The sequence below is a fragment of the Malania oleifera genome, chromosome 3 (assembly GCF_029873635.1).
Source record: "Malania oleifera isolate guangnan ecotype guangnan chromosome 3, ASM2987363v1, whole genome shotgun sequence".
Taxonomy (NCBI): domain Eukaryota; kingdom Viridiplantae; phylum Streptophyta; class Magnoliopsida; order Santalales; family Ximeniaceae; genus Malania; species Malania oleifera.
The window spans coordinates 119,171,314-119,183,182 of record NC_080419.1 but is presented as its reverse complement, the minus strand read 5'-3'; the positions used below and the strand labels follow the sequence as shown (position 1 = coordinate 119,183,182).

At 39.7% G+C, this 11,869-nt stretch overlaps 1 protein-coding gene across 4 annotated transcripts; it reads right to left on the bottom strand.

Moving 5' to 3' along the window:
- Positions 1-554: 554 nt before the first annotated feature.
- On the bottom strand, positions 555-1,898 carry LOC131150884 (NDR1/HIN1-like protein 6). 4 transcript variants are annotated; one of them, XM_058101937.1, is made up of 2 exons: positions 1,802-1,898; positions 555-1,651 (listed from the first exon to the last, which is right to left on the bottom strand). In XM_058101937.1, the coding sequence occupies exon 2, from the start codon at positions 1,618-1,620 to the stop codon at positions 829-831; it is 792 nt and encodes a 263-aa protein (XP_057957920.1). In that variant the 5' UTR covers positions 1,621-1,651; positions 1,802-1,898; the 3' UTR covers positions 555-828. The 4 variants fall into 4 exon arrangements, with proteins under 4 accessions (XP_057957920.1, XP_057957921.1, XP_057957922.1 ...); XM_058101938.1 differs by having other exon boundaries at positions 1,805-1,889; XM_058101939.1 differs by having other exon boundaries at positions 1,809-1,888.
- Between the last annotated feature and the right edge of the window lie 9,971 nt (positions 1,899-11,869).

The window sequence follows — 11,869 nt, the reverse complement described above, 5'->3', positions numbered from 1 at the left end:
GCAAAACTTAGAGGTGGCTTTATGTATTTTTCTTTGGTAATTGCCAAAAAGTCCAAATTGCACACCACGCACCAAGCACCACACCCCCATTAAAAAGTTGTAATTATGAACTTTTTTCCATCAAAAATTACTTAGAAAAAATATACCCATAATAAAGTTAGGACAAAAACCTCAAATCTAGGCATAATTTTGGCCTATTAATTTCATTTTATCTAACTTTTAGAAAGAAAAAAAAAAAAGATTATTTTCATAAATTTTAATAAATAATTTAATATTATTTAACCTGTTAAAAAACATTAACTGAGTATGTACACATAAACATAGGCATACCAAAACAAATATGGATCGAAATTGATTAAAGATGGTTTTTTTCTTTAATTTTTTTTTAATGTCTGCCAGCAAAAATGCCTTGGATTCATAAATATAGAGTAATGGGGTGCAAATTGCAATCAATTATAGAAACCCAATTCCCAAATATTAACTACCAAATTGAAAATTGGAACTGGTGAAAAGCAAAAACAAACAAAAATAGCAGTTGGAGCAAAACTGCAAAATAGCTGAAACAACTCTGTTCACAGTATTTAATTTGTCATTACTATCAAGATCCATTGAACATCAAACTTCAAAATCACTTCAAAGCTGCAGATTAAACATAAGGCTCTAATCTACTCATACCTTCAATCTCACAATCTGAATAAACCCATAATCAAAATTATGTAAATTTGAAAGAAAAAGAGGAAAGAGGAAAAAGGAAAAACAGAGCATGATTAATTAAACCCAGTAGCTGGAGCATATGGATTATTAAATGGCGATTGATTGATTGATTGATTAGAAAGTGAATTTCCAGATCTTGACTCTGAGATCAACCTCGCATTTTGAATTCGAAGTTGAAGCAGCCGCTGGAGATTTACCTTTTGGTGGAATTCCACGAATGTCGATGCAGGAGACTCTAATTCCCACTTTATTGCTCTTCAATCCTCCAATCTTCACCATCACCTTCGTGTCCAGATGCACCTCCATGGCCAGACTGTTCTTCTTCTTCAGATCTGATTGCAGGGCAGTGAAGGACTCTGCGTCGAGATCTTGGGAGGATGTGATTACTGTTTTAATCAGTGTGGAGTTTTTCTCGAGATGGGTGAACGCCGGGAACGAGGTATTACCGATCAGGACGCCGGCGGAGAGTACGGAGACGGCGAAGGGGTCGTAGGAGAAGGTGACTTTGGAGTTGGGGTTGTGGGCGGAGACGGCGAGGGAGAGGTTGGCGGCGAGGTGGGAGGTGCCGGAGTCGGGAGTAGAGGAAAGGTTGAAGCGGGAGATGCGGACGGCGACGACGGTGAAGTCGGGCCGGCGGGGGCGGTAGAGGAGGTAGGCGGCGGCGCAGGCGGTGGCGGCGATGAGGAGGACGAGGAGGATCAGGAGGGTGCCGCAGATGCAGCAGTGGCAGAAGCAGCTGCGACGAGAACGGCTGCGGCGGCGCCGGCTGTCGGGGCGGTAGGGTAGCCGGTTGGGGTTGTAGAGCTGGGACTTGGGGCCGGGGGCAGCCGCTGGGTTGGCGGCAGCGGCTGGGACGCCTCCGCCGCCGGCCTGCGGCTTTGAAGATGGGTGCACCCTGTCTGTCATGTTTTGGACTAATTTGCAGAGTTTGGACTACCTGAAACAAGAAGAAGGAGAAGAAGAAGAAAGAGAGGCGTTGGGCAGAGATCAACTGAGACAATGAAGAAATGTAAAGAGGAGAGAGAGAGAGAGAGAGAAACGCTGCACCCAATACTCAAAAGCAAGCAAAGGGAAGACAGGGAGAGACCACCTACGCGAGATGCTTCCACCGCACCAAATATGGATCTCTCTCTCTCTCTCTCTCTCTAAATATATGTGTTGAGATTTAGAAGCTTACATGTCACAAGAGTATTGATGATCCTTCTCTCTAAAATTAGGACACTTAAATAATTTAATTTAACCTTACCTTATTGGACGCTATTTTAGTAAAATGAACATGATACACAACCTAAGTTATTTTGTTAAAATAATGTAAGACTTCTATTATTAGAATTTATATTATACAGATTGAACAAAGAAAAATATTAAGATTATAAAGTAAGCAAGTCGTATACTGAGATCTATCGAATCATTTTTTATCGACAACCATGATTTATAATTTTAGATCATTTTTTTTTTATATGATTACGGAGTTTACATGTCAATCAAGTTGTAAAAAATAATTTAAAAAGTAAGGTTCGTGTGTTTATACATTAAAACAAAAATTATTGGGTACCATCGCTCATATGTTGATAAGGCAATGATTTAGGACTACCTAAAATTTCTCCTTGATAATTGCACTCATGTTAGATAATATGGACCATTTTTTTTTTCTATCCTTATATTAGTCATTTATTGTAAATATAAATGCATGAGTTTTTCCTTGCCTCTAAAAATATAATCTTATTTTTAATCATTTAAATTAAATAATAAAGAAGTTAATATGGACCAATTAAAGGTCCTAGTTTATTTTTTCCAAAAAAAAAACATTTCTTTGAATCTAAAAAGGCCACAAAATACATAAATTATTTATTAAAAAATAAAATCATGTATTTATTATTACGGTAAAATGGGCTCATAGAAATGTATCTACTATCTTTTTATTTTAATTTTTTAATCTTTATATTCTAGAAACAAATGAATATGTATGTAGCACTACTACATATATGAGAAATTATAAAAGGGACCTCCTACTCCACATATCTATATGTCTATTTTCTAAATTATATACAATTAAAAATGAGTCCCTTCTTTATGTCTAATATTAATAAATATAGGGTTAATTTGTAACATGTTTAATATCTAAAATACAGGTAGGAGAGAGAACTCTCCTAGATAATTTCTCATATATATATATATATATATATATATAAAGCTTTATTTATATTTTACACACTAACTCTGATACATATCACTTAGCACAAAAATTGATTTAAGTTGGATTTCAATCTTTGCATATATAGTTGGTCTATATGCATCCACTATACTTGCAACTAAAGAAGGGAAGAAATACTACTTAGAAGGAGGAGAGTGGCATCTAGGGTCTTTCCAATACCTAATCATCACACATTACTATGAAAATCATGCCATGATGGTTTCCTAATTGGGGCAAATTTCACAAACATGTTTTCCAAATATTACGTGTTGCTCTTTTTGTCCCCATGAAAATCATCTTTGCAAGCTTGATATGTGGAATCTAAAAAATTACCACATTGGATTTAGAGGCTTGAGTGATAATTTGGGTGTGACCTAAATCTAATTTAGGGTACATGTTTGTAAAGTTGTTGGAAAAGCTAACATCTTCCATTAAAAATCATCCCTAATTCATGGGATGTTGCTCACATCCCCACTCTCATAGTCATGGAGATCATAAGTTGAATTAGAGTAAGCTGTTGATATGGCATTATATTATTAATTGTAAGGTTATTATCTCCTTCCCTTTCAATGACCCCCCTCCTTTCAAGATCAAAGTGATTTTTTGCCTTGGATGAGGGAAGTATCCATGTTTTTAGGTCTAATATTGCCTTTCTCCCATTTTGGGTTCATTTACATTCTGGGTTTATTTCCATTTCGAGTTCATCCCTATTTTGAGCTCACGCCTATTTGTCACTCATTCCCGTTCTAAGCTTATGTCCATCTTTGATTCATTCTCATTTCAATCCCTTACTTATTCCAAACTCATGCCCTTCCAGTCCCATGCCATTTATGGATCATTTCTATTTTGAGTTTTAGCCTATTCCCAATTCATTTCCATCCTAAAGTTATTGTCCATGGGAATTTCGCCCTAGTTTCTATGTTTTGGAGGTTTTTTTTTTTTTTTCGAGCTTTTAAGTTGGTTGAACAATTTAATCTTTGGATGATCACCTATCCATTCAAAAATTATTGGTTTTTATTATTTACGAGATGCATCTCCTCTTTAACTATCAAAGGGTGGATTTGATCCAAGAAATCTCTATCTTCAAATAACTCTACCTCATAGATTGGTTTCATTACCAACAAAGCACCCTAGACCATAAGCCCTTACTTTCTTAATAACCTAGGCATATTAGTAGCACCCCCCATAGCTAGTACCACATAATGCAAGAATATTCCGGTGAAAAACTGAAACCAGGACCCCTCTTGCAATCCCTCAAATACACCATTACATCTCACCTAGATGAATATGTATGGAAACAAATCAGCCACTTCAAATTTCTAAATACATTCATTGTATGAGGCTACTTGCCTTTTCTCCTTAAAATCAGGTAATGGACATTACAAAGATGATGAATCTAAACCCCTCTTGCACTCAGAAGAGTCAACGAGTTGCCCAAACATCACGAAAGGATGAAGTCATTTTTAGGGGATCATCTATACATGTTTTTAAGATCTACATGCTCCTTGGTTAGAACCTCGAAAAGGGCCAAATGGTTTGGATTGTAGAGCACCGCCTTCATTCCCACATCATTGTTTCCTTTTCCAACAATTGAATGGAAAATTACAAGCAAACCATGTAGGAACCCGAATCCGAAAAAATAAATAAAGAAAATAGAAGAGAAATTAAAAAGGATAAAATAGTAGAGCTCATTGACGAAGTCTCTTCAGTTGCCTGGCAACGAGATGCAAAGACCCGTCGACGAAGAGACACCGAGGGATTTTCAGAGATTTTGAAATCTCAGGCTCGTCGACGAGGTCACTTACTCAGTCATGAGCGACCTTCTTCGGCTCATCGACGAGAACTCTGACTCCTCGACGAGGCTAGCTGAGTCAACCTAATTATAAATGGAATATTCATTACCTCCATGCTAAGTTATCCCATTCTCTCTCTCTCTCTCTCTCTCTCTCTCTCTCTCTCTCTCTCTCTCTCTCTCTCTCCAGGATTCCGTGTTGTCTATTTCTGAAATCAACAATCCGACGTCACTACGTGGATTAGGAGGAGAATCTCTACAATTATAGTGGATCAGATTTTTGATCTGAGGATTTTTGGGTTTTTACCTAAAATCGAGGTAAGGATATGATTCCATTTTTGATTCATTATATATGTAGTAGTCGTGATAATAGTGAAGTAATGTTCTTCAGTTTTTAGGTTTCGGGGATCTCAGGTCGTTGTTTTGGATCAATCCATTCGTATTTCCATTTTCGAGATTAAGGTAAGGGGATTTGTTTATATCAGTATTTTTAGAAAACTGAACCACTAGAAAGATAGTTTATGTCTTACTGCACATTTTGACTGCTTATCTGCAAAATTTTACCAGGTATAAATGTTGTTTCTTACGATTTTACGATTTTATGATTTTTGGCAAAAATAGGGGTTTTGGCATATGAACTCCAAATTTTCCAAAACTACTTTAACTACTTTAAAACTAAGGTAGGAACCGCTTGATACCCATGTTTGCAGTCCAAATGGTATTTTTCGAATTGTACACCGATTAAAGCGGTTTTTGATGAAACAAATGTGACATATGATATGAACTGGAACATACTGAACTGTTATATTTGTGAATGAACTGTGACAACTGAAATTCCATTCTATTATCTGAAAATGTGGGAAATAGGTGTCGCTTAATCACCGAGCTTTAAAATGTAAAAGGGTTGAACCGAGAGTGTTTGTGCCGGTTAACAACACTGACTAACAGAAAAGAAATATGCATGAAATATTGCATGATTACGATTGTGAAAATACTGGAACTGCACAGGTTGTTATGTTTTATTGTAAATTGTATATATGATTGATTGAGACCATAGCTTGTTAATAAAGGAGTTGAAAGACACTCCGAAGGAGTTAAAAGACACTTCGAAGGAGTTGAAAGATACTCTAGGATATCTGAGGCTTTAAATAGCTAGAGGCGCGGTTTTGTTGCTGACTGAGGTACAGTGCAACCACATATGTGAATCAGTGTGGGTATCGAGATAGTCAATTTGTAAGAGTGTATAGGGCCACTAGTGAAACAATAGACCAAGTGGGGCAGCCAGACTACATCTGTGATGCTTAACAGTGCCTGCGCGAATAGGACTTTATCAGAGTTATCAGCACACAACTTGTGCTACGGGATAATTAGGCATATTACTGAAAGTTCCAAAGTTGGTCATTGTTCAAAATTTTCATATACATGATTTAACAACTGAAATAGGCAAAGTCACAGGGTTGAGTACCATGTGGAGGGAATCGTACAGTGTATGGGCATATATCCTACCCTAACCTCAGGGACTCTCGCTTGTGACGGTGCTGTATTATGTTTATATATCTTGCAAAGTACTGTACTGTGTATGTAATACTGTGCAACTGTTTTTAATCGGAATAAACTCATGTAGTCACGTACTGTTATAATATCTTCCACCTTACTAAGAAGTGTTTCATCCCAATCTTACAACCTCTGTTTCAGGTCCTACAGGACGTCGATCCTAATTCTTCTAGAGGGACTTGGCGCGTGTGGTCTTGTTAGTGGACGTAAGTTTTTGTGTTAGTACTGGGTTGCTAGCCTAGTAGAATATAGGAGGATGTAATATGTTTATGTTTTAAACATGAATCTTTTGTACTGAGGAATACAGATAGAACTCTGGCATATGTCTAATAGAACCCCGCTTGGGAATGTTTATGTTTTCCGCTGTACATGATTACAGATATGTCTGAGATACGCCTGTTTGTCCCTGTTTAGGGCAGGTTGTGTATGTATGTTTATCAGATATAGGTATTCCGTATGTGTAGTAGCATTTTGAGTTCGTATAAAGGACCGGGGCATTACAGTATGGTATCAGAGCCCTTAACCAGTTGAAAGTGTGATGTGATTCATACTGCCTGGTTAGGGGTATACTCAGAGCTAAGTTACTAGGTTCTGTAGTTTAGAATATACTAGAGTATAGGTAGAGGATAAAACCTTGAGTTTATCTTTGTATACCTGGAGATAGAAATCCATTGACAAACTTCTATCCTTTTCTAGATCATTCGAAAGGTTCAAAAAATCATGGCAATCTATTGGCAGTTTGTTTCTAAGTGGAATGGCAGAACTCAAGTCAGAATGAGCATATAAGTCATTAGGATACATCAGTACTAGGACTGTTATCATGGGAAGTAAGTTTATAGTATTGCAGTATTAGTTGGTTAAGCTTCTAATTGGTTTCCTTAATTGCTTTTTAGGATGGAATCCAAGGATAATACTACCAATGTTGGAGGCACTAGCAGTGAAGGTGTTGGCCCTGAGGCTGGCAATGATTCCATGAATGTTCTGCAGGACTTCGCTTAGCAACTGATAACTGAGGTGGTTTGGACGAAAAGGGGGCAAGATCGTCCTGCGACTGAGTTGGGTTGTTCTATTGATCAGTTCACGTGATTGAAGCCTCTTGTTTTCATGGGCAGTGCAGACCCGATTTGAGTTGAGAATTGGATCAGGGAGATTGAGAAGATTCTGGACGTCTTGAACTGCACTGAGAAGAAGAAAGTGGCCTTCGCAACGTTCAAGTTGTCAATCGAAGTAGAGAGATGGTGGAAATCTGTGAAGATGCTTGAAGAGCATCGACCCATTCCTGTAGTAGTGATGTGGGCTAGGTTCAAGGAGGTATTCTTTGAACGCTATTTCCCATGCACGGTTAGAAATGCCAAGATGGAGGAATTTATGAGTCTGGGTAGGGGCAGATGCCAGTTCAGTAGTACCCTGCTAGATTTCAGGAGCTATCACATTTTGCTTCATTCATGGTTACGAACAAGGCAATGAAGGCCTGGAAATTTCAGAGGGGCCTGAGAAAGGAGATTCGCAAGCAGACTGCGATCTGACAGATGCAGGACTTTGTTACTCTGGTTGACAAAACCACCATAGTAGAGGAGAGTTTGCAGGAGGATGTCAGGGTTCAGATCTCGAAGAAAAGACTTGCACCTTCCGGTTCTTATGGAGGGGCAAAGCGGGGCGACTAGAAGAAGAAGAACCGTAGTGGTGCTTCTCAGAGTACCACGTCCGCTTCTATTTGTTCTACGTGCGGGAAACCTCACACAGGGCAGTGTTGGAGGGCTATGGGGGCTTGTTTATGGTGTGGCAAAATGGGACATCAGGTGAGGGATTGTAATCTTCCGAGGTAAGGTGGAGCTCCACAATAGACTTTCAAAGGTGGTGCGCAGGCGCCACGAGATGGACAACAAGGGGGTACTACCCAAGCTAGGGTATACTCCTTGACTCCAGGTGATGCAGAAAACGCTAAAGACGTGGTAACAAGTAATATTTTAATGCTTTCCAATAAAGTTGTTATAGTATTTGACTCGGGAGCAACGCATTCCTTTATCTCCCAAGGATTTGTTAAATTGTGTGGATTAGAGATGCAACAGTTAGGTTATGAACTAGTAGTGGCTACGCCATCAAGGTTGGCAATTGTATGTAGCAAAGTAATCCGTGATTTTCCAGTAGTAATCCAGGGAAGGGTACTACCAGTTGGCCTTATAGTATTTGACATGTATGACTTTGATATCATCCTAGGTATGGGCTGGTTGTCTTCCAATTATGCTAGTATCGACTGCCACAAGAAAGAAGTGATGTTTAGGCCTCCAAAGGACCAGGAATTCAAGTTTATAGGGTCGTGTGTGCGTTCTGTACCACGGATCTTTGCAGCTTTGTAGGCTGGTAGATTGCTCCGAAAGGGATACCAAGGGTATCTGGCATTTGTGAAAGACACACTGATAGAAGAACATAAACTCCTGTAGTGCGCGAGTTCCCTGACTTGTTTACAGAGGACTTGCCAAGATTACTTCCAGATCGTGAAGTGGAATTCGTTATAGAGTTAGCTCCGGGTATAGCGCCGATATCGCATGCTCTGTATCATATGGCTCTAGCTGAATTGAGAGAGTTGAAAGAAAAGCTTCAGGAGTTTCTAGATAAGGGGTACATTCGATCGAGTGTTTCTCCTTAGGGAACACCTGTGCTATTTGTGAAGAAGAAAGACAGGTCAATGGGGATGTGCATCGACTATAGAGAACTTAACAAGGTAACGATAAAGAACAAATACCAATTACCCATGGTCAATGATTTGTTTGACCAACTACAGGGCACACAGATTTTCTCTAATATTGATTTACGATCTGGGTATTATCAGTTGAAGGTGAAGACGGAGGATGTTCTAAAAATAGCTTTCTGAACTCAGTACTGCCATTACGAATTTATGGTTATGTCGTTCGACTTGACTAATGCACCTGCAGCATTTATGGATTTGATGAACCGAGTCTTTCACGAATACTTAGACCAATTCGTCGTGGTATTTATTGATGACATCCTAGTGTATTCTAGGAATGCTGCAGAGCATGAAGTTCATCTGAGACTAGTACTGCAAATGCTTAGGGAGAAGAAGTTATTTTCTAAACTAAAGAAGTGCGAGTTCTGGTTGGAACAGATTACACTTCTAGGGCATGTAGTGTCTAAAGAAGGAGTATCAGTGGATCTGAGTAAGATAGAGGCAGTAGTGGACTGGGCAAGACTGAAGAATATTCAGGAGGTCAGAAGTTTTTTGGGTCTTGCGGGTTACTACAGACGGTTCGTAGAAGGGTTCTCCAGTTTAGTAGGTTCTTTGACGCAACTCACGAGGAAGAACGTAAGGTATGATTGGACTAATGAGTGCGAGCTGAGTTTCTAGGAGCTAAAACGGCGACTTGTTATTGCTCCAATTTTGACCATTCCATCTGGGGATCGTAGATTTGTTATCTACAGTGACGCCTCTTAGAAGAGTCTTGGTTGTGTTCTAATGCAATAAGGCAGGGTGGTTGCTTACGCTTTTCATCAACTTAAAGAGTCCGAGAAGAACTACTTGACATATGATATGGAATTGGCAGTTGTAGTGTTTGCATTGAAAATCTAGAGGCACTACTTGTATGGTGAAAGGTGCAAGATTTTTACTAATCATAAAATTCTTAAGTACATTTTCACCCAGAAAGAGCTAAACATGAGACAGCGTAGGTGGCTTGAGTTGATAAAAGACTACCACTGTACTATTAGTTATCACCCAGGGAAGGCAAATGTGGTAGTTGATGCTCTGAGTCGGAAGTTAGTTGATGCATCAGTCTCAGCAATGGGAGTTCAACATTAGATTTGTATGGACTTGGCAAGGTTGGGCTTGGAGGTAGTGGAAGAAAATCATCAGGCTGTTCTTGCTAGCTTGGTGGTACAGCCGACCTTATAGGAGAGGATCCGAGCAGCACATAAAGAGGATCCAAAGCTTTTTGAGGTTATGGAAGGAGTCCAAAGTGGGTTAAAGCCGGATTTTAGTACCTCCGGTGATGGGATTTTGAGATTCCATAACAGAGTATGTATACCAAATGATGTCAGAATTAAACGGGTCATTTTGGAGGAGGTACACCGTTCGCTCTACACCGTACATCCTGGCAGTACAAAGATGTACCGGAATCTAAAAGAATCTTTCTGGTGGTCCAACATGAAAAGAGAGATCGCCTAATTCGTAAAGCAGTGCCTAACATGTCAGCAGGTCAAGGCAAAGCACCAGAGGCTAACAGGACCATTTCAGCCACTTGACATCCCCAAGTTGAAGTAGGAGCACATCTCGATGGGTTTTGTGATAGGATTGCCTGTAGCAATGGGTGGGCAAAATGCTATATGGGTTGTAGTTGATCGGCTGACGAAGACTGCACATTTCATTCCAATCGGAGTCAACTATTCTTTGAATCGACAGGTAGAGTTGTTTGTGTAGAAGATTGTACGACTCCACGGTGTTCCTGTTTTTGTTGTTTCGGATCGAGATCCATGTTTTGCATCTCGTTTCTGGAAGAGTTTATAGGATGCCTTGGGATCGCAGCTCACATTCAGTACTTCTTTCCACCCACAGACTGATGGGCAGTCTGAGAGGACTATACAGACACTAGAGGATATGTTGTGGGCTTGTATACTGGATTTTGGTGACAGTTGGATACAGTATCTATTACTTGTTGAGTTCGTGTATAACAACAGTTACTAAGCCAGCGTAGAGATGGCACCTTACGAGACATTATATGGTGGTCGGTGTCGATCTTCATTGTATTGGGATCAAGTAGGTGAGCAGCAGATACTGGGCTCGGAACTGATTCAGCAGGCCTCTGCAAAGGTCAAGTTGATCAATGAGAGAATCAAGGCAGCTCAGAGTCGGCATAAGAGTTATGCTAATACTCGTCAACGAGAGCTAGAATTTGAGGTAGGAAATATGGTGTTTCTGAAGATTGCTCTGATGAAAGGGGTGATGAGGTTCGAAAAAAAGGAGAAGCTAAGTCCTAGTTATATCGGGCCTATCGAGATCTTGGAAAGGATAGGTTCGGTAGATTATCGGGTGGCTTTACCCCCAGCACTATCCAAAGTCCATGATGTGTTCCACGTGTCAGTGCTGAGGAAGTACATGTCAAATCCATCACACGTGCTGAGTTACAAACCTCTAGAGATCAGTGATGCTTTATCATATAAGGAGGTACCAGTGCAGGTGTTAGATTGGAAAGTTCAGCAATTACGAACTAAGGAAATATCACTAGTAAAGGTATTGTGGCGAAACCATGCAGTGGAAGAAGCTTCATGAGAGTTAGAAACTGAGATACATCAGAAGTATCCTCAGTTGTTCAGGGACGGATGAGTTAGTCAGGTAAGTGAATGCATGTATGTTAGTGTGTTTGGTAAGTAGATATGATCTTCGGGAGAGTTTTGTATGTATATTGTAAGCTCCCGAAACTTTACGTTGTAACCACGGTATTCCTCCGCCATAAGTGAGGGTAGGTAATAAATTCGGGTCGGAGCTGCTTTATGGGTAGCTGCCGACTCTTTTGTAGATCTCTAACGTAAGGTAGAGTGAGTTTGGTATTGGTCGGTGAATTTCAAGGACAAAATTCTTATAAGGAGGGGAGATTGTAGGAACC